General features: G+C 47.6%; 1 protein-coding gene across 1 annotated transcript in view; it reads left to right on the forward strand.

Moving 5' to 3' along the window:
• Window positions 1–79: 79 nt before the first annotated feature.
• The window catches only part of arid4b (AT-rich interaction domain 4B), a 203098-nt gene continuing 180411 nt past the window's right edge, over window positions 80–22766 (forward strand). The window contains exons 1-3 of the mRNA XM_085996722.1: window positions 80–395; window positions 4032–4094; window positions 16913–17023. Coding sequence (XP_085852848.1) covers window positions 4089–4094; window positions 16913–17023 — 117 coding nt within the window. The 5' untranslated portion in view covers window positions 80–395; window positions 4032–4088. The remainder of the gene's footprint in view (window positions 396–4031; window positions 4095–16912; window positions 17024–22766) is intronic.

A 22766-nucleotide genomic window follows, 5' to 3' on the forward strand; every position in this document is an offset into this window, starting at 1 on the left:
TCCCGGCGGCCCTCGCGGCGCGCCGTCTCCCCGGAGTTGGGCGGGAGGTTGGGGGCGGACCAATGGGCGCGCTGGTGCTGTGGTTGCCGTGTGACGGCGGGCCAATGGGAAGGGTTGTTTGTTGCTGAGTGGGGTCCAGTGTGTGTTTTTTATTCTCTTCGCTGCCCCTCTCTGTTTCTGTGGTTGGTGGCGGCGCTTTAACGGTGGCGTGTATTCCTGTCAGTTTGGCAGATAACGGGCCCTGCCTGCCCGTGTGTGTGGCAAAAGGAAAAAGGCCGTCGTGTCCCCTTCGACCGCGGTTCGGATGCCGAAGTTAAGCCGGGGCGGGCATCGAGCGGGCGGCCCCGGCCTTTAAGACGCGCTTGGTTGGCAGCGCTTTGCAGTCTACATACTGGGTGAGGAGAGTGAGAGAGGGCAGGGAGGCCGGCCGTGTGTGTGTATATGAAGGGAGGAACATATGTCCTCCCCGCGGCAACTGCATGCTGTTTGGGGGGGATTTAAACAATGAGGAGCCGCTGCCACTGTTTGGTGGGGTGACGAGGAGGTCCCTTGTGTGGATCACCCCCTTCCCCCTCCCCATTTCTCTGCCCCCTGCCCTCCGCATCTAATCTGCCCCTTGCCCTCCCCTCCCCATTTTTCTGCCCCCTCCCCATTTTTCTGCCCCCTCCCCATTTTTCTGCCCCCTCCCCATTTTTCTGCCCCCTCCCATTTTTCTGCCCCCCCGTCTCTCTGCCCCCCGTCTCTCTGCCCCCCCGTCTCTCTGCCCCCCCGTCTCTCTGCCCCCCCGTCTCTCTGCCCCCGTCTCTCTGCCCCCCGTCTCTCTGCCCCCGTCTCTCTGCCCCCCGTCTCTCTGCCCCCCGTCTCTCTGCCCCCCGTCTCTCTGCCCCCCGTCTCTCTGCCCCCCGTCTCTCTGCCCCCGTCTCTCTGCCCCCGTCTCTCTGCCCCCGTCTCTCTGCCCCCGTCTCTCTGCCCCCCGTCTCTCTGCCCCCCGTCTCTCTGCCCCCCGTCTCTCTGCCCCCCGTCTCTCTGCCCCCCGTCTCTCTGCCCCCCGTCTCTCTGCCCCCCGTCTCTCTGCCCCCCGTCTCTCTGCCCCCCCGTCTCTCTGCCCCCCCGTCTCTCTGCCCCCCCGTCTCTCTGCCCCCCCGTCTCTCTGCCCCCCCGTCTCTCTGCCCCCCCGTCTCTCTGCCCCCCCGTCTCTCTGCCCCCCCGTCTCTCTGCCCCCCCGTCTCTCTGCCCCCCCGTCTCTCTGCCCCCCCGTCTCTCTGCCCCCCCGTCTCTCTGCCCCCCGTCTCTCTGCCCCCCGTCTCTCTGCCCCCCGTCTCTCTGCCCCCCCGTCTCTCTGCCCCCCCGTCTCTCTGCCCCCCCGTCTCTCTGCCCCCCCGTCTCTCTGCCCCCCCCGTCTCTCTGCCCCCCCCGTCTCTCTGCCCCCCCGTCTCTCTGCCCCCCCGTCTCTCTGCCCCCCCGTCTCTCTGCCCCCCCCGTCTCTCTGCCCCCCCCCGTCTCTCTGCCCCCCGTCTCTCTGCCCCCCCGTCTCTCTGCCCCCCCCGTCTCTCTGCCCCCCCCGTCTCTCTGCCCCCCCCGTCTCTCTGCCCCCCCCGTCTCTCTTGCCCCCCCCGTCTCTCTGCCCCCCGTCTCTCTGCCCCCCGTCTCTCTGCCCCCCCGTCTCTCTGCCCCCCCCCGTCTCTCTGCCCCCCCCGTCTCTCTGCCCCCCCGTCTCTCTGCCCCCCGTCTCTCTGCCCCCCCGTCTCTCTGCCCCCCCGTCTCTCTGCCCCCCCGTCTCTCTGCCCCCCGTCTCTCTGCCCCCCGTCTCTCTGCCCCCCGTCTCTCTGCCCCCCCCGTCTCTCTGCCCCCCCCGTCTCTCTGCCCCCCCGTCTCTCTGCCCCCCGTCTCTCTGCCCCCCGTCTCTCTCCCTCTCTGCCCCCCCGTCTCTCTGCCCCCCCGTCTCTCTGCCCCCCCGTCTCTCTGCCCCCCCCGTCTCTCTGCCCCCCCGTCTCTCTGCCCCCCGTCTCTCTGCCCCCCCGTCTCTCTGCCCCCCCGTCTCTCTGCCCCCCCCGTCTCTCTGCCCCCCCGTCTCTCTGCCCCCCGTCTCTCTGCCCCCCGTCTCTCTGCCCCCCGTCTCTCTGCCCCCCCCCGTCTCTCTGCCCCCCCGTCTCTCTGCCCCCCTCCCTCTTTCTCCCCCCTCCCTCTCTCTTTCTCCCCCCTCCCTCCCTCCCCTCTCTTCTCCTCTCTCTCCCCCCTCCCTCCCTCCCTCCCCCTCTCTTTCTCCCCCCCTCCCTCCCTCCCCCTCTCTTTCTCCCCCCTCCCTCCCCTCCCCCTCTCTTTCTCCCCCCTCCCTCCCTCCCCCTCTCTTTCTCCCCCCCCCCTCCCCCTCTCTTTCTCCCCCCCTCCCTCCCTCCCCCTCTCTTTCTCCCCCCCCCTCCCTCCCCTCCCCCTCTCTTTCTCCCCCCCCTCCCTCCCTCCCCCTCTCTTTCTCCCCCCCCTCCCTCCCTCCCCCTCTCTTTCTCCCCCCCCTCCCTCCCTCCCCCTCTCTTTCTCCCCCCCTCCCTCCCTCCCCCTCTCTTTCTCCCCCCCCTCCCTCCCCCTCTCTTTCTCCCCCCCCTCCCTCCCTCCCCCTCTCTTTCTCCCCCCTCCCTCCCTCCCCCTCTCTTTCTCCCCCCCCTCCCTCCCTCCCCCTCTCTTTCTCCCCCCCCTCCCTCCCTCCCTCCCCCTCTCTTTCCTCCCTCCTCCCCTCCCCACCAACGTTTCATCCGGGTGGGTGAGGCGGTAAGAGAGACCAGGCCTGATTTGTGAGCGGTTCTGGCCCTTTACAAGTCGTGTCAGTACAGCTGAGAGGAGGTGGAGGGTCACAAACGGGCGCTTGCATGTTAGATGTGATCGAGGTGTACCAGGTCTGTACGTGTGGCCGCGGAGAAGGGACGTTCCCCTCCCTTCCCCTGCTCCCCTTTTCTCCTTGTCCTTTTTCTCCTATTTCCCCTTCTCCTATTTCCCCTTGCCCCTTCTCCTATTTCCCTTGCCCCTTCTCCTATTCCCCTTGCCCCTTCTCCTATTCCCCTTGCCCCTTCTCCTATTCCCCTTGCCCCTTCTCCTATTCCCCTTTGCCCCTTCTCCTATTCCCCTTGCCCCTTCTCCTATTTCCCTTGCCCCTTCTCCTATTCCCCTTGCCCCTTCTCCTATTCCCCTTGCCCCTTCTCCTATTCCCCTTGCCCCTTCTCCTATTCCCCTTTGCCCCTTCTCCTATTCCCCTTGCCCCTTCTCCTATTCCCCTTGCCCCTTCTCCTATTCCCCTTTGCCCCTTCTCCTATTCCCCTTGCCCCTTCTCCTATTTCCCTTGCCCCTTCTCCTATTTCCCCTTGCCCCTTCTCCTATTTCCCTTGCCCCTTCTCCTATTTCCCCTTGCCCCTTCTCCTATTCCCCTTTGCCCCTTCTCCTATTCCCCTTGCCCTTCTCCTATTTCCCTTGCCCCTTCTCCTATTTCCCTTGCCCCTTCTCCTATTCCCCTTGCCCCTTCTCCTATTTCCCCTTGCCCCTTCTCCTATTTCCCCTTGCCCCTTCTCCTATTTCCCTTGCCCCTTCTCCTATTTCCCTTGCCCCTCCTTTCCCTGCCCCTTCTCCTATGACCAGTGTTTGAATCATCGGCACCGATGCAGTTCGTGTGTAACTTTGAGATCTGGCTGAAATGGCGTCATTGACACAACTAGAGAGAGGCGGGGGAGAAACGCACCAGCTCCATCGCCCTGAGCCGTACGTTACAACCCCTCCTGATCCTGTGTGTTTCAATCCATCCGCCATTCATTACCTTTTCCTTCTGCTGGTGTGTATATGTCGCAGGCAAGGCTGGCATTTGCATTTAAGCGCGGACATGAACATAATGAGGGGGAATTGTATCGCCACTTGCAGAAGATGATCTTGTGTTGGCATTGCCTCGGCTGCCATTCATTATCGGGGGCGGGGGGTGCTCTGCACTGAAAAGAGACGTCGATCACTTCTCTTTTCAAACGGATTTTTTTGTGTCCCATTTCTTCCCTCTTTAGGTGTACGGACGGTGACTTTCTTGCGTCGGACGGCGGTTTGGCACATTTCAAATCAACATGAAGGTAAAAAAAAATCAATGCACAATTTTCTCTGGCTTATGCAGAAAAAAATCGCGCAGTGTTGCAGTTTAATTAAAGCTTTTCGGCTGTCGAGTCAAGTAGCCTTGTTGTTGCACTAGGATTTTTCCCCTGCAGATATATATTCGATGTAGTTGGAGTATGCTGCATGACAAAGCAACGGCAAATACAAACTGCTTATTTAGTGCGGCTACATTCCGGCTGGACCAGAGGATAGCATGAGCACCGTTTCATTTCTTTAACTTCCAACCTCAGTAAAGCCATGGCATTTGCGATGCAATGATGCAAGGATTGATTTGTTTGTTTTTTCAGCCTTGTGTGTACCACATCAGTTTTAAAATGTTTGATTTTACAAAAATATATTTCCAGTGTAGATTTTCCTGTAGGTTTACAACCGTCAGCGTTTTAGCTGCAGTCTTGAGCTTCGTTTCAAACGTCTCGATAGTATTTTTGTGAACATAAACATAAGAAATAGGAGCAGGAGTAGGCCGTACGGCCCCTCGAGCCTGCCCCGCCATTCAATAAGATCATGGCTGATCTTCGACCTCAACCGCAAAAGGTGTTTTTTTAAAGGCGAAGCTTCTCAAACGACGCAGGAAATTTCGGTTTTATTGTACAAGCCATATATATATAATATATACAGTATAGAGTACATCAAATCGACTCGCATTAACTTATGTAATACCCCCCCCCTTTTTAACAGCAGACGAATCGGAGTAAATTCAAGGTCTAATGCTTGAAAATAATTACTTGAGGTTAGTTTCGGTTTAGCTGAGCTTTGCAGAAAAAATGGCATTTCTTAGCTATTGTTGTGTCCTATTAAAATCAGCTCGTCAAGTCGGCTGTTGCATTGTATGTTTACTTATACTCGGCGCAGTAATACAGTATTCCTCAAGTCACCTTCACAAATTTCGAGCTTCCTAGTTAGGCTTGTGGAAATTCTGGTTAATAAACAAGGCAAGTTGATTGAGCCATGGTAGTTTGAATTTAGCACACAAATTATCCTCAGCTGAATCAGTGGAGGACAAGTGATACAGCAGCTCTATTATTTATATATTTTAAAAATTATAATGGTAGAAATTTTGGGCTTCTGACAGGGATAGAGCTTCCATGCGGGCTTCCCCACAGGAAGGGGTTTGTCATCTTTGGCTGAGCCAACTGTGGTGGCCTGCAGATCAAGGAGGTGGTTTTTGTAATTGGAGAGGGGTCAAGAATGGCTTGAAGGTCAGAGTGTACTGCTACGCTGAAGTGTATTAGAGGACTGTGTTCAGTCGCAGCACACTCGCTTCTGAAGGTTGTGGGTTCAAGTCCCACACCAAAAAACAGATTATCTGGTCATTCACATTGCTGAAATAACAACAGAAAATGCTGGAAAAACTCAGCAGGTCAGGCAACATCCGTGGAGAGAAATTTGAGTTGACGTTTCGGGTCGAACCCTTCTTCAAAACTGGAAAGAAAAGAAAATAGATCGAAGGCAGGGCTGCGATCGGACTTCTGCCCTCACCCCTGCCCCTCCCTCCCGGAACCACGATAGGGTTCCCCTTGTCCTCACCTTTTCACCCCACCAGCCTCCACATTCAATGGATCATCCTCTGGCATTTCTGCTACCTCCAAAGTGATCCCACCACCAAACGTATCTTCCCCTCCCCTCCCCTTTCAGCATTCCGTATGGACCGCTCCCTCCGAGACACCCTAGTCCACTCCTCTATCACCCCAAACAGCCCTTCCCCTTCGCCTGGCACCTTCCCGTGCAAGCGGAGGAGATGTAACACCTGCCCCTATACCTTCCCACTGTCCAGGGCCCCAAACACCCCTTCCAGGTGAAACAGCGATTTACTTGTACTTCTCGCAATCTAGTATACTGTATTTGCTGCTCACGATGCGGTCTCCTCTACATTGGGGAAACCAAACGCAGATTGGGTGACCGCTTTGCGGAACACCTCCGTTCAGTCCGTAAGGGTGACCCCGAGCTTCCGGTCGCCTGTCATTTTAATTCACCGCCCCATTCCCACTCGGACCTCACCGTCCTTGGCCTCTTGCATTGTTCCACGGAAGCTCAACGTAAACTCGAGGAACAGCACCTCATCTTCCGATTAGGCACTCTGCAGCCTTCCGGACTCAATATCGAGTTCAACAATTTCAGATCATAACCTCGGCCCCTATTACACATTTTTTCTTGTAATTTTTCCACTCCTTTTCTCTTTTTTCCCCCCCCCCCCTTTTTGTTTCTCTCTCACACCTGGCAGCTATCTCTTGCCCTGCCAGTACACTTTACACCTAATCTCAGCCTATTACCATCTCATCTAGCTCTTTTGTTTCTTTCACTTCTTTTGTCCGATCGCAGCCCTGCCTTCGATCTATTTTCTTTTCTTTCCAGTTTTGAAGAAGGGTTCGACCCGAAACATCAACTCAAATTTCTCTCCACGGATGTTGCCTGACCTGCTGAGTTTTTCCAGCATTTTCTGTTATTTCGGATTTCCAACATCTGCAGTATTTTGCTAACATTCACATTGCTGTTTGTAGGACCTTGCTGGGTGCAAATTGGCTGCCACGTTTTCTACATTATAATAGTGACTACGCTTCAAAAGTACTTAAGTGACTGTAAAGGATTTTGGGACCTCCTGAGGTTGTGAAAGGCGTTATATACATATAATAATTTCTTTAACATGCAAAAAAAAAAGGTTCAGGGCACAGGCTGTATACCTCAGAGACATGGACCATGTACAGCAGGCACCTCAAAGCACTGGCGAGGTACCACCAACGCTGCCTCCGCAAGATCCTGCAAATCCATTGGCAGGATAGGCGCACCAACGTCAGTGTTCTTGCTCAAGCCAACATCCCCAGCATCGAAGCTCTGACCACGCTCAATCAGCTCCGATGGACAGGTCACATTGTCCGCATGCCCGATACGAGACTCCCAAAACAAGCGCTCTACTCGGAGCTCCGGCATGGCAAGAGAGCCCCAGGTGGGCAGAGGAAACGCTTCAAGGACACCCTCAAAGCCTCCTTGAAAAAGTGTAACACCCCCACCGACACCTGGGAATCCCTGGCCCAAGACCGCACAAAGTGGAGGAGAAGCATCTGGGAAGGCGCCGAACACCTCGAGTCTCTTCGCTGGGAGGAAGCGGAAGCCAAGCGCAAGCAGCGCACGTCAACCCAAGCACCCCACCCACCCGCCCCTTCAACCACCGTCTGCCCCACCTGTTACAGAGACTGTAGGTCCCGCATTGGACTCATCAGTCACCAGAGAACTCATTTTTTTTTAATGTGGAAGCAAGTCATCCTGGGTTCCGAGGGACTGCCTAAGAAGGAGAGGATATCAGGACTGTGGTAAGAAGCATATCACACAAACAATGCTTATTTGGAACCTCAGTGCTTTGCATTTGCGATCTTAACCGCGTCATCCTCCTCCATGGGGTGAGTTACTTATTGCAGCCTTGTCATCATGGGAGGTGCTGAGTGGATGCCTGTTAACACCCCCCCCCCCCCCCCCCCCCCCGGCTGCCGCCGCGTGGGGCACAAGGAGACAGACGTCCAACTTGCACCAAGTCCCATTCACCCATCACTCCTGTGCTCACTGACGTAGATTGACTCCTGGTCTGGCAACATCTCGATTTTTAAAATCATCCTTGTGTTCAAATCCCTCCATGACCTTGCCTTTCCCTATCTCTGTAACCTCTTCCAGACCGACAACTCTCTCAGAACTCTGCATTCCTCCAGTTTTGGCCTCTTGTCCATCCCCAATTTTCATTGCTCCGACATTGGTGGCCGTGGCTTCAGCTGTATAGGCACAAAGCTCCAGAATTCTCTCCCTAAACACTCCTATCCTCGTCTAAAATGCTCCTTAAAACCCCAGCTCTTTGCTGTCCTAATATCTCCTAATGTGGCTCAATGTCAAATTTTGTTTGATAATGCTCCTATGAAGCGCCTTGGGACGTTTTACTACTTTAAAGGCACTTTATAAATGCAGCTTGTCCAGAAAATGGAAGGGCAGGAACACCCAGCAATGTTAACAAAAAAAGTAGAAGGTTTTCATTATTTATAAGATTAGCTGGGAAGTATCAGGTCTGTGCTCTGTTAGTACATCTTGTTGCAGATGTTCTTAAACTGGTTTTAAACCATGGAAATAAATGCCCTTGCTGATTCTCATGTCTACGTAGAGCCTTTGGAACATGAATAGGCTTTTGGATAGTTTGGTTTTGAATTAGAAGTATTGTTGGTGATTTGATATTTCAGATGGCTTCGTGTGGGCCACCAGGACGATTTAACTATAGAGAACTCTGCAATCAGCTGCAATGTTTGTCAAGAATTACCACCTTATATTTCCAGTGTTCCGACTTGGGAGGGTCAGTCATGCAGGTGTATTGTTTGGCTGCACTGATACTTCGGTTAACTTGTTCAGAGACATACTGAAGTTAACGTGTCAGCCAGTGGCTCAGTGGGTAGCACTCTCGCCACTGAGTCAGAAGGTTGTGGGTTCAAGTCCCACTCCAGAGACTTGAGCACAGAATCCAGGCTGACACTCCAGTGCAGTGCTGAGGGAGTGCTACACTGCCGGAAGTGCCATCTTTCGGATGAGATGTTAAACTGAGGCCCCTGTCTGCCCTCAAGTGGATGTAAAAGATCCCATGGCACTATTTGAAGAAGAGCAGGGGGCTCTCCCCAGTGTCCTGGCCAATATTAATCCCTCAACCAACATCTGGTCATTATCTCATTGCCGTTTGTGAGACTTTGCTCTGCGCAAATTGGCGGCCGCGTTTCCTACATTACAACACTTCAAAAGTACTTCATTGGTTGTGGAGCACTTTGGAACATTCTAAGGTCGTGAAAGACACAAGTCTGTCTTTAAAGGAAAAGGGACTTTGTCCTTTTGGATGGCCAGACTCCTCTGAATCAAAGGTCGTGTGTTCAAACCATACCACAAAGTGTACCACAGGATGTGAGGACATTATCTAAGCTGACAGCTCGGTACTGCACTGTAAGTGTCAACCTAGATAATAAACTCAGGTTCTGGGGTGGGAATTGAACCACTGACCATCTGTCTTTGACTCTGAGATGAGTGTGTTACCAACTAAGTCAAACTGACACAGTGCAAGATCTTCCTATTTTAAGGAAACTCTGTTTTTTGTAATGTACTACGATATTCTCTCCTTGGTATGCTGCCCATTTCATGCTCCCAAGTCCATGTAGCCCTCTTCAGTTTGTAGAGTGGGACGTGACCTATATAGGTGTCAATGCTGCTCTTTGGTCAGAAATAAAATGGGAATGAACTCTTCTTCTGTAAATCTGTACTGAGCAGGCAAACTTACCCGCAGATGAGATCTTAAATGCAAGCTGGTGTTCGAGTTTTCGAATGAGAGGTACATTGGTCCAGCAGCTGCTACATTAGAAACATTTCTTGGCTTGATGGGTAAGTGCAGAACCTGGTGTAAAAGAAAGACATGCCTCTCTCTACCTCAGGACGTCCCAAAGCTAATGAAGTACGTTTTGAAGTGTAGTCAAGTGCAGCAAATTTGCGCACAGCAAGGTTCCACAAACATCAACGTGATAGTGACTAGGTAATTAGTGTTGTTGGTTGAGTGATAAATATTGGCCAAGACACCGGGAGAACTTCCACGCTCTTTTTCAAATAGTGTCATAGGATCTTTTACATCCACCTGAGAGGGCAGATGGGGCCTCGGTTTAAAGGCACCCCGACAGTACAGCACTCCCTCAATACTGCACTAGAGTCGGTCTAAATTTTGTGCTCAAGTCTTTGGAGTGGGACTTGAAACCACAACCTACTGATTCCGAGGCGAATGTGCTACCACCTGAGCTACAGCTGACTGGTGTAGCAATAAGACACACAGGCCAGAGGATCCTGGTTTCTGTTGTTAGCTAATCTTGGGTAGAGTAACAAGTGGGTTACTGCAATTAATCTCATGCCTCGGAGCTACAGAAAGGAGCTCTCGATCTCTGTTCATCGATCCTTGCTGGTAAGTGTGTGTGTGTGTGCACATTGATGGCTGTGGAACTGTGCCCCAGCAAGGGTTTGTGCCCTTACAAGAGATGGGAAAATCAGTACAGATAACCCAATTAATTGTAACATCTTTATTCTGGGCTAAATTTTGCCTGTCTTGGTTAATTTGAAACCAATGCAGCTTAGAGGGTGCTGTATGCCAGCCTGTGTTTCACTAATCTATCAAACGCTAAACGTTTTCAGTCATCCTGTGCTGTTTCATGACATGGTGCTCACTGTAAAGCTGTTCTATACACCCTATTATTGGGTGATTTCTGAATGAGATTTTTGAAGAGACGTCTGATTGCATGGAAGGAAGCCTTGTCAATCAGACAAGCCATTTGCTTGACATACTTTTAAATCCTGTTTATAATCAAATTAGTCAGCAAATTGCCAGGCTTCTTGCATGTGATGAATGTCATTATTTTATTGTAGTTTTTCCCCAAGTGCGAGTTTCAGAAGGCATTCTTAATTGGAAAACATAGTGGGTTCATTATAATCTTAGCTCACTGAAAACTGCAGCATGTGGAATAATAGTTATGTGGGTAGGTGGAAATAACTAAATCATAACATAATCCTGTGGCCAAGGAGAATCAAATCTTTTATACAAAAGATTGAGCATTTTTTTGGTATGTTACCTTAACCTGGAAATAATTAGCACTTGAATTTCCTTCTATATTTTATATAATGTATGTACACAATTTGTTTTCATCATATTTGCAAATTACAGAACATTGCTAGTCCTTTGTATTGTGGAAAGGTGGCAGACTTTAGAAGTGGTGTTTAAAAAAAAAAAATTTTAATGGATAAATCCACAGACTCATCCTAATCAGTTGGCTAAAAATAAGTGCTTTAATTGGAATTGTGCGTGATCTGAATTCTTTAAATTCCCAGTTAAAAACGCTTCCCGTTTGATCAGCAATTGAATCCTAATGAAAACAGTAGCCTTGTGAAAGGTGTTTGTGTCTCCAGGTTAAGGGCGGCAGTCTGTTAACAATCGGGTAACTACTTATATGTGCTTCAGGAGTTTTCTCCAATTGGAGTAAATGGGGGAAGTCATTTGGTTCTTTGGGATTCTGCGTGGAGCTGGGTTTCTGGAATTGCTTGTATTGTGTTACTCACTGTTGCAGGCTGATGCACACTGCAGTATTCCTTCCTTTGAAAGATATGGACAGAAAGAGAAGCATGTTCTCACTGTTCTATAATTACAAAATCTGTGTAAAGTGTGCGTTTGCAATTTGTTCACTGGCATTTCACACCTAAATCAGTCTGCTGACTATGTGGTTAGTACTGCATGTACAACATTGATAGAGGGGAAAAATTACTGCTGTTCATTCTGAGTTATGTGGTTGGCTCACTTCACATCCTGCGATACTGTGTGTGGATCATAATGACCGGCTTGAATACAGGTCACATTGAGATGGAGGAAGGGAGGAGTGTTGAAGAAAATATTCTGTGTCTGTCAGCAGACCAGAAAGATCCTTGACTTTTCTGATAGCTATTATTTATGGCTGATGTTACAGTAAACACAGTGCAGTATAGATTGGGCCAAGTAGGAAATGGGTTTTAAAACTGGTGTCAAGTCACCCTGTTAATTTTTTTTAAATTTAGCTTTGTTTTGAGCTCTTAAAGTTTGAAAATCTTTTGACAAATTCAAATGCGGTTGTATGGGTTTTTTAAATGATTTACGCGTAACTACTAGTGTGGTATAGGCTTCCCAAATGACAAGTAATGGGTAGAAAGGAAAATGAGTTATGCTAGAATTTTGCAGTAACACTGATACGTTTAAAGGGGACGGTGCTTCACGTCACTATCACTTGGAAAGAACGTTATCTTCATCGCTCCCCCCCCCCCCCACCAACATATATTAAAATGGAAAACTGGAAAGAAATTGACGATTCCAGCAATATTTGGGCTCTGAATTAATACAACTGTTCCACAGCTTCCTTGGTGAATGATATTGTTCACCATTCATGATCATCCCACTTCCATTAACCAGCTCATGAAGATGGTGATGTAACTCCGAAGGAAGAAAGTGAAGAACAAGTTTTGAAGTTACATCACAGGAACCAATCTGTGGCCCACACTGCAGTATGATTCATTTTTTTAAAAATGAACATACTTCCATCTATAGTTCTTCAAATTTTAACTTTAATTACCTGACGTGCTTGTCAGTTGTCAGGCCAGCCCATTTGTAGCAGGCATGTTGCCTTCATGTGTTCTCGGTGCGATGATTTAAATCTTCTGCGTTCGTTTTCTTGATGCATCTGTGCTCTTTCAAATAAAGGTCGGTGTAAAGGGGGATAGTGAGACTCTCTCTTTTAATGGCTGTGGGGTAACACTCGCGCCTCTGAGTCAGTAGGTTGTGGGTTCTCCCCAGTGTCCTGGCCAATATTTCTACTGTACCTCAACACACATCACCAAAACAGATTGTCTCGTCATTTCTCATTGCTCTTTGTGGGATCTTGCTGTGCACACATGGCTGCCACATTTCCTACATTACAGCGGTGACTACACTTCAAAAAGTACTGCATTGGCTGTAAAGCGCTTTGGGATGTCCTGAGGTCATGAAAGGTGCTGTCGAAATGCAAGTTGTTTTTCTTCATTAAATGTATCGTGGTTGAGTAAATCTGGAGGAGCTGCTTGGGTTTGACTTGTTACTGTGCCCTAGTTCCATTTCACAGAATACAGTAACAGACTTTCTGTTCTATATTATTGTAATCAATTGTATAATTCCATAGTTATAAAATATTACTGTCTTGTACTTGAGAATATCGGAAGTGAAAGGACATCTTAAAAATGGGTTACAAATGATATTGATTGTAAAGCTACAATTTTCAAACGTTGCCCTGATAAACCTAAGTAGGAGTATCTGAAATTCATGCAAAAGATACGTATTCTCTTTTTAATTGTCAGTGGGGTTTGGTATTAAAACACTGTACATAGTGTGTCTGGAAGTTTGTTTTAATTCTGAAACTGGACGCTTGCTACATACCTGAGTTACAAGAGCAAGCTGTACAGGCAAGGCTTTTGGTTTTCACAGAAGAGTAGATGGAATCACGCAATGTGATCCCTAAACCATGAGTAAAAATTCTGGAAGCCTGTGCAGTAAAATGAAATTTAACTTGTTAGCCACAGTAAACCAGTGACTCTCTAAATCTCATGCGTTCAGAAAAGTGCAATCCTTGGGCTTAAAGAAAAAAAACCTTGCATTTCTATAGCGCCTTTCACAACCTCAGTGTTCCAAAGTGCTTTTCAGCCAATGAAGTACTTTTTTGAAGTGCAGTCACCGTTGTAGGAAAAGCGGCAGCCAATTTGCACACAGCAAGGCCCTACACACAGCAAGGCCCTACACACAGCAAGGCCCTACAAACAGCAATGAGATCAAGAATCTGTTTTGGTGATGCTGGTTGAGGGGTCAATATTGGCCAGGACACTGAGGAGAATGCCCCTGCTCCTCTTCGAATAGTGCCATGGGATCTCTTGCATCCATCTGAGGGGGCAGATGGGGCCTCAAATTTAAGTCTCATTTGAAAGATGGCATGTCTGACAGTGCCGCACTCCCTCAGTACAGCACTGGAGTGCTAGCCTAGATTTTGTGCTCAAGTCTCTGGAGCAGGACTCGAACCCACAACCTTCTGACTCCGACGAGAGTGCTACCCACTGAGCCATGGCTGACACATCAAGTAAGTTCTATGTGTATGTGTTTGCAGGCCCTAGGTTTTACAAAGCCCGTTTAACTGTGACTCCGAGTAACTGGTGATGTAACTTGCAGCTGGTGCTGACAAGATAGGAAACAGGAAACAGAGTTGCTGTATTAACAGGATCATCTTGGCCGCATAACTCGGAGAAAGTTGTACAGACTGGGTAACCTGCTGGAAGGTGATCTTTATGTTGTGCATTGTATTGTCATGAAGCACTATGTGTTGCAGTTAACATTGAGCACCAATGGACACAAATTTACTTTGAAGGTGTCGCACAGGAAGAGTTCTGGGCAAGGAAGGAGTGCGATTTAGTGTACCTGATTTTCCATTGGAATTGTATTTTTGAAAGGATTTCTACTGGAGGCATTACCCTGGCAAATTTGGTACAGGAAGCAAATTCCCAATGTAAATGAGACTATTTTAGGATTAGAAGGTCGATGGCTGATGGACTGTTGTTTTCTGAAGACTTGTTTTTGGTCAAATTTTATCTTATGCTCCTGTGACGTTTTGCTACGTTAAAGGCACAAAATAAATGCAAGCTGTTGTTAGTGACTCCGCATATCCCAGTTAAAGATGTTTTACGTTAGATGATCAAGTTTTAGCCAACAGTGGTCGAAATTCTTGATCAGGGTGTGCTCCATGTTGAATAAGTGCACACGTTATAGTGTTAAATTTAGGGTGAACATGATGTGTTTCTTGTTTCTGAATGTTTCAGAAAATGGCGTTTAGTGAGATGGCAAGGGTGCTTTTAGACAGTTTCATTCACATGTTCTCATTGGCTATGGGACTTGCTTCAATCAGTGTTGATAACAGTGAGTGTCTAGCATTGTACCCAATGGGGTTTTCCCCTGTGTAATGATGGCAAAGTTGTTAGTTACGTGGGAAGTGTGCATGTCTTCACAGTACACCAAACTTGATATTTTCCTCCATGTGTTCATTGTAATCTATAATTGACACATTTTCAGATTCATAAAAACTAGCTCCCAGAGGAAAATATCAGTTGTTTTATTAAGCACTATAAATTTCTGCTTTTTGTTTCTTTCATTTTTAGTACATGTAAGTTGTTTAATTTGTGAGAGACGCTTAAATCTTTGTTTAACCAGCTTAAGTTGACGGGAGCCTAATATATTCAGACCAGAAGTGGAATGCTCCCAAATCCGTTATTCTGGATAATTGCATCCAGAGAATGCCCTTAAACTCTGCAATTCAAAATGTTGCAATTTTATAGCTTATGTGCATTGACAGGGTTATCCAAACAAACTTGGAGTGATAAATGGGGCCGTCTTAAGGAAGGCTTGAACAGAATTCTCTGTTGGGCTAAATGAAACGGCCTACTTGACTGAGGGTTTGTGGCTTTATTTTGGGGGGAATTTCAATGTTGCAATAGGGAGGGAAACACAAAAGCAAGCCAATATCTGACATCCATTCATTTTATCGTTCTACCACTGCTCTTGCATAAATCCAAAGTGGGTGTGGAAATTCATCTACACAAGAGCGTCAGTATAACCTGGGAATCTGGCTGCTGAGCTTGACAGCTGACAGCACGGAAGCCCAGAGATCCAAGACTTACCGGTCGGTAGGCAGTACAAAGCTTCTTTGTTGCTGTATGGCCAGTGATGTAACCTGGGTTTGCCAGCACTGCATTGTCCTATCTGGCCATCTATTTGATACTGAGACCTGCAGTGGAAAAGAGCTACAAAAAAGTGTTAAACACAAATCCGCTGCAATTGATTTCTAGATAATCTTTTTATTCGTTCATGGGATGTGGGTGTCGCTGGCAAGGCCAGCATTTATTGCCCATCCCTAATTGCCCTCAAGAAGGTGGTGGTGGTGAGCTGCCTTCTTGAACCGCTGCAGCCCGTGTGGTGAAGGTACTCCCACAGTTCTGTTAGGTAGGGAGTTCCAGGATTTTGACCCAGTGACGATGAAGGAACAACGTTATATTTCCAAGTCTGGATGGTGTGTGACTTGTAGGGGAACTTGCAGGTGGTGGTGTTCCCATGCGCCTGCTGCCCTTGTCCTTCTAGGTGGTAGAGGTCGCCGGTTTGGGAGGTGCTGCTGAAGGAGCCTTTGCTTCACAGCCAGTGATGTAACCTGGGTTTGCCATATTAAAGATCCCGTTCATAACCCTTTTAATTTGGATGTCCTTCTGTGTCAGTGATGGTTTGTAGCCATGCTGAATGCTTTTGTCAGTTCAAAGCTTGAACCAAAACTAACTAAGATGATCCGCAAAGCAGGAGGTAATTCTATTCTTTTTCCAAATGGATTGATGAGGTAGCATTCTAAAGAGTTCAGATGGTAACACGCTGCCGCAGTTTATGGTGAACGTTTCTCGGTATCCATTATTCTCTGTGCAAAAGGTGGCTAGAAATACAGATAGTCGTGAGATTTAAATAATTTGTGTGTGGGGGGCGGGTGGGTGTGGTGGAGGAGTTAAAGAATTGCTCATAATCGGAGAGAATCAAGATTTTGCAAGGATCCCCTTTCCCCAAAAAATTCATCATCTTCAAAGAGCATTTTCCCTCGTATTTTACCCCTTCACTAATGCTTCCAGCTGGGAAATCATGGGAAGGAAACATTTGCTCTCATTAAAATTTTTCATCTTCATTCTTCATCTGACGGGGGGAGGAAGCTGTGTCCTCTTTTCAAAAGGCGACTAAATAGAAACTTAATTATCAAAAAGCATTGGTTCGGAAAGCTCACTGATTCTGCCTGGCACAGCGATGAAGCTTGCTTTGGCTGTTATTGCCACGACTCCTCGTACCTAGGTTGTGGCTGTACGGTGTGTTGGTGTGTAATCATGTTGCAATGTAAGGCACTATTTACCACTTACCCCTACAGGGAATGGAACATGCACACTCTCAGTTGTTGCTTTTAGTATTCTATCGAGACGAGTGGGAATCAGGCGCTCCCAAGTTGCAGTAGGCCGCTGGCAGTGTGCCATCCCTGGCGGGCCCGGATTATGTTCTGAGCTCATTTCAAGCAGGGGGGAGCTGCTGCAGAGGCAGTGTATGCTGTGTTGTACACAGATGTCATAGTACTGTTTCACTAAGGCTAACCAGACCACTGATGCTGAAGTTTGCTTTTGTTTATTTTTGAAGGCAATCGATGAACCTCCGTATCTGACTGTCGGTACTGATGTGAGTGCTAAATACAGAGGGGCATTCTGTGAAGCCAAGATCAAGACGGCAAAAAGGCTTGTTAAAGTTAAGGTATGTATCTCATTTCGGTAACCAGAACAAAGATGCCACCATTTTTCTGGCACTCCTTCATGTGTTTCCTGGCTTAATGTTTTTGTGTTTATAGCATTGTTGGTTGTCTGTTTAAATATGGCGCGAAGCAAGGAATGGATTGTGGATTAAGATGGTCAAGATTTGCAGACCAAACTGAAGGATTTGTGTGGGTTAGCACTGCAGGGAGAGACAATGCAGCCACAGAAACACTTTGGAACTAATCAGTGATGTTACTTTGCCTCTGTAATGTCCGAGCAGAAAGCCCTTTTTGAATATCTGGAACTTGTCCACCCAGAGCTGTGTGTGCCTGAATGTGATCGCAAGCAAAAGGTTAGTTAGGCTATGCTTATCGTAAGGATTCTGACGATGTAAGATATACCCTAGGAACCCTGAGATTAAGTTGCAGCTGTACCATCAGTCTGTGTGGCTGTATTTGTAAGTGTAACATGTTCCCGCCCTCTGCTGTGTCATTAATTGTGGGTTATCGTTCACTTTGTGTAACTATGCAAGGATTACCTTGTGATGCTTTGTGTGGTGTAGCTTTTACTGTACATAAACTGCAAAGAATGCTGCCTGGCACGGTGTCCACAACACTTGCTATTGGCAGGAAAATGAAACCAATCCCTCACGAATGTCATAGGAAACACTATTTTGTGGCTGTGATTTCAAGGCAGTAATCGGTGCAGATCTTTGTTATAAACTGTTCATGCTTTAATCTTACAGTCTGGCTATAGGTTTGAGGTCCCTATATTGTAATCACTTTTGGTTAAGCCATCATGCTTACCCCAGTTAAATTAAAAATGGGAAAAGGTGGAAAAAGTCTCTTTGTATAACGGGGCGATTGTTGTGATGTGATATACTGCAGAGCAGTCATGTCATTCACAGGAGGATATCATCAACAGGAAAAAGATAGTGATTTTTCATCGGAAATATTTTTAGAAAATTTGGGACAGTTGCAGTTCAAATTTGGAAACTCGCGTTTGTGAACCTGATTCAAACCTACTTGGACAGCTAGGATATGACTGTTGATCTCTCGGACACTGCCCCCAGCGCTCTCAACTGGTTTCCTGAGCTGTGAAGCTTTTGCACTTACTTAACAAAGTTGTAGACTAAAATATAAAGTGGCAAAGCAGCAGTCTCTGTAACATAGAAACATAGAAGATAGGAGCAGGAGTAGGCCATTCGGCCCTTCGAGCCCGCTCCGCCATTCAATGAGATCATGGCTGATCATCCAAACTCAGTACCCTGTCCCTGCCTTCTCCCATATCCCTTGATCCCTTTAGCCTCAAGAAATATATCCAACTCTTTCTTGAATATATTTAATGAACTGGCCTCCACCGCCCTCTGTGGCAGAGAATTCCACAGGTTCACTGGGGTGGGGAGTTGTTTGAAGGGATTAACGTTCGGGAAATCAGCTGCTATTTCAGTCTAGCCTGTGTGCTTGCTTAAAAGTAGCGCTCTGCAACAGCACCCGACTCGAGGCAGCAGAAATTACTCTCACTTCTGATTGTTGCCCAGATGTAACATTTTCTAATAAATTGCACTATTTCTGGGCTAAATTGTGGTGACTTGATACAAAATGTCACTCTATAAACAAACACTAGTGTGGTTATATTACTGGACCAGTAATCCAGTAGAACTTGAGTTCAAATCCCACCATGAGAGTTTGAATTCAGTTTTTTTTTAAAAAGCTGGTATCAGTAAAAGTGACCAGGAAAAGCTGTCTGATTGTTGTCAAAACCCAACTGATGTTCTTAAGGGAAGGAAACTTGTTCTTACCCGGTCTGAGACTATATGTTACTCCAGTCCCAAAGCAATGTGGTTGATTCGTAACTGCCCTCTGAAGTGGCCTAGCCAGTCCTTCAGTTGTGTCAAATCGATCTGTAGCAGTTCAAGAAGAAGACCCACCACCTTCTTGAGCCTTGCCAGCAACACCCACTTCCCAAGAATTAAAAATAAAGATATTACATCAGCTGCCGAATGCGACAAAGCATGAGCACTTTAAGAATATGGTATTACAAAGTATTTACAGCACAGAAACAGGCCATTCCGCCAGCTGGTCTATGCCAGTGTTTATGCTCCACATAAGCCTCCTCCCACCCCTCTTCATCTAACCCCATCAACATATATCCTTCTATTCCTTTCTCCCTCATGTGCTTATCTTGCTTCACCTTGAATGCATCTATACTATTCGCCTCAGCTACTTCTTGTGGTAGCAAGTTCCACATTCTCACCGCTCTCTGGGTAAAGACATTTCTCCTAAATTCCCTATTGAATTTATGAATGACTATCTTATATTTGTGCCCCCTAGTTCTGCTCTCGCCTGCAAGTGGAAACCTCTTCGCCACTTCCACCCTGTCAAACCCTTTCATAATCTTGAAGACCTCAGCCAGGTCACCCGTCAGTCTTTTTTCTGGAGGAAAGAGCCCCAGCCTGTTCAATCTTTCCTGATAAATATAACCTCTCAGTTCTGGTATCATTCCAGTAAATCTTTTTTTGCACCTTCTCTATATCCCTTTTATATAATATAGAGACCAGAAATGTTCACAGTACTCCCAAGTGTGGTCTAACCAAGGTTCTATGCAAGTTTAATATAACTTCTCTGATTTTTAATTGTATCCCTCTAGAAATTATCAGTGTTTTGTTTGCTTTTTTATGGCCTTATTAACCTGTGTCACTACTTTTAGTGAACTGGATCTGTAACCCCAGATCCCTCTGTTCCTCTAGCCCAGTTAGACACTTACTGCCAAGGAGTTTGTGGCCTCCTTATTCTTCCCTCCAAAATGTACTACCTTGCACTTATCTATATTCACAGAATCACAGAAACCCCACAGTGCAGATAGAGGCCATTTCGGCCCATCGAGCCTGCACCGACACATATCCCACCCGATCCCCGTAACCCCTACCACGTATTTAATCCCCCTAACACTGAGGGTCAATTTTATCATAGCCAATCAACCTAACCCGCACATCTTTGGACTGTGGGAGGAAACCGGAGCACCCGGAGGAAACCCACACAAACACGGGGAAATATTGAAGTTCATTTGCCAATTACACGCCCATTCTGCAAGTTTATTAATCCCTTTCTGTATTAACTACACCCCTCAATTTGGTGTCGTCCGCAAATTTTGAAATTGTACTTTCGATTCCCGAGTCCAAATCGTTGATGAAAATGGTGAACAACAGTGGTTGCAGCACCGATTCTTGTGGAACACCACTTCCCACCTTCCGCCAGTCTGAGTAACTACCTTTAGCCCCTACTCTCTCTTTCCTGTTTTGAAAGTAGCTTTCTATCCATTTGGTAAACCACAAAAGCTTTAATGTCCTTGAAACGCTAGTCTGATCTAAATACAGACACGCACGTGGAGTTCTGGTTTGGCCAAGCTGTTCTGTTCTGATGTTCAGCATTTGAACTGCTATCCAATTATGTGACTTGACTAGGCGTTCTCCTCCAGCACGTGATCTGAACGGTTTACACAGCGGCATATGCTGTCCACGTTGCGAGGGGATTATTTTGCGGTGCTAAAGAAAAATAAAATTGGGATTAAGAAGCCTGTAAATGTTACCACTTGGGCATTTGTTGGGTTCAATGTTTAGTCAGGGTGGGTGTTTGTTTAATAATTCAGTTAATGGGAATGAATTACAACAGTTCTGACTTTTTTATTAGTTCCTGGGATGTGGGCGTCGCTGGCAAGGCCAGCATTTATTGCCCATCCCTAATTGTCCTTGAGAAGGTGGTGGTGAGCTGCCTTCTTGAACTGCTGCAGTCCGTGTGGTGAAGGTACTCCCACAGTGCTGTTAGGGCGGCAGTTCCAGGATTTTGACCCAGCGACGATGAAGGAATGGCGATATGTTTCCAAGTCAGTATGGTGTATAACTTGGAGGGGAAACTTGGAGGTGATGGTGTTCCCATGTGCCTGCTGCCCTTATATCCTTCTATTTGGTAGCGATCGCGGGTTTGGAAGATGCTGTCGAAGAAGCCTTGGTGAGTTGCTGCAGTGTATCTTGCAGATGGTACACACTGCAGACACGGTGCGCCGGTGGTGGAGGGAGTGAATGTTTAAGGTGTTGGATGGGGTGCTGATCAAGCGGGCTGCTTTGTCCTGGATGGTGTTGAGCTTCTTCAGTGTTTTTGGAGCTGCATTCATCCAGGCAAGTGGAGAGTATTGCATCACCCTCCCGACTTGTGCCTTGTAGATTTTGGAAAGGCTTTGAGGAGTTAAGCGATGAGACATTCGCTGCAGAATACCCAGCATCTGACCTGCTCTTGTAGCCACAGTATTTATGTGGCTGGTCCAGTTAAGTTTCTGGTCAATGGTGACCCCCCCCAAGGATGTTGATGGGGGGTGGATTAGGTGATGGTAATGCTGTTGAATGTCAAGGGGCGGTGGTTAGACTCTCACTTGTTGGAGATAGTCATTGCTTGGCACTTGTGTGGTGCAAATGTTACTTGCCACTTATCAGCCCAAGCCTGAATGTTGTCCAGGTCTTGCTGCATGCGGGCATGGACTGCTTCATTATCTGGGGAGTTATAAATGGAACTGAACATTGTGCAATCAGCAGTGAACATCCCCACTTCTGCCCTTATGATGGAAGGAAGGTCATTGATAAAGCGGCTGAAGATTGTTGGGCTGAGGACACTGTCCTGAGGAACTCTTGCAACGATGACCTGGGACTGAGATGATTGACCTCCCTTAACATTTGATAAATGTTGTGCAGAGGGATTACTAATTGGTGGCATAGGTAGACCTAGAAAATTTAAAGGACAAACATAGAAACATAGAAGATAGGAGCAGGAGTAGGCCATTCGGCCCTTCGAGCCTGCTCCGCCATTCAATGAGATCATGACTGATCATCCAAACTCAGTACCCTGTCCCTGCCTTCTCTCCATATCCTTTGATCCCTTTAGCCTTAAGAAATATATCCAACTCCTTCTTGAATATATTTAATGAATTGACCTCTACTGCCTTCTGTGGTAGAGAATTCCACAGGTTCATCACTCTCTGGGTGAAGAAATTCCTCCTCATCTCTGTCCTAAATGTCTTACCCCTTATCCTTAGACTGTGACCCCTGGTTCTGGACTCCCCAGCCATCGGGAACATTCTTCCTGCATCAAGTCTGTCTAGTCCTGTTAGAATTTTATAAGTTTCAATGAGATCCCCTCTCATTCTTCTAAACTCCAGCGCGTATAAGCCCAATCGACCCAATCTCTCCTCGTATGTCATTCCTGCCATCCCAGGTATCAGCTTGGTGAATCTTCGCTGCACTCCCTCCATGGCAAGAACATCCTTCCTCAGATAAGGCGACCAAAACTGCACACAATACTCAAGATGTGGTCTCACCAAGGCCCTGTACAACTGCAGCAAGACATCCTTGTTTCTGTACTCGAACCCTCTCACTACGAAGGCCAACATACCATTTGCCTTCTTAACCGCCTGCTGCACCTGCATGCTTACCTTCAGTGACTGGTGCACAAGGACACCCAGGTCTCATTGCACTTCCCCTTCTCCCAATCTATTGCCATTCAGATAATCTGCTTTCCTGTTTTTGACACCAAAATGGATAACCTTGCATTTATCCACATTATATTGCATCTGCCATTCATCTGCCCAATCACCCAACCTGTCCAAATCATCCTGGAGTTTCTCGGCATCCTCCTCACGGCACACACGCCCACCCAGCTTTGTGTCGTCTGCAAACTTGGAGATATTACATCTAGTTC

Source organism: Somniosus microcephalus, chromosome 9 (genome assembly GCF_052327205.1).
Source record: "Somniosus microcephalus isolate GS21.2 chromosome 9, FLI_Smic_1.0, whole genome shotgun sequence".
Lineage (NCBI taxonomy): Eukaryota > Metazoa > Chordata > Chondrichthyes > Squaliformes > Somniosidae > Somniosus > Somniosus microcephalus.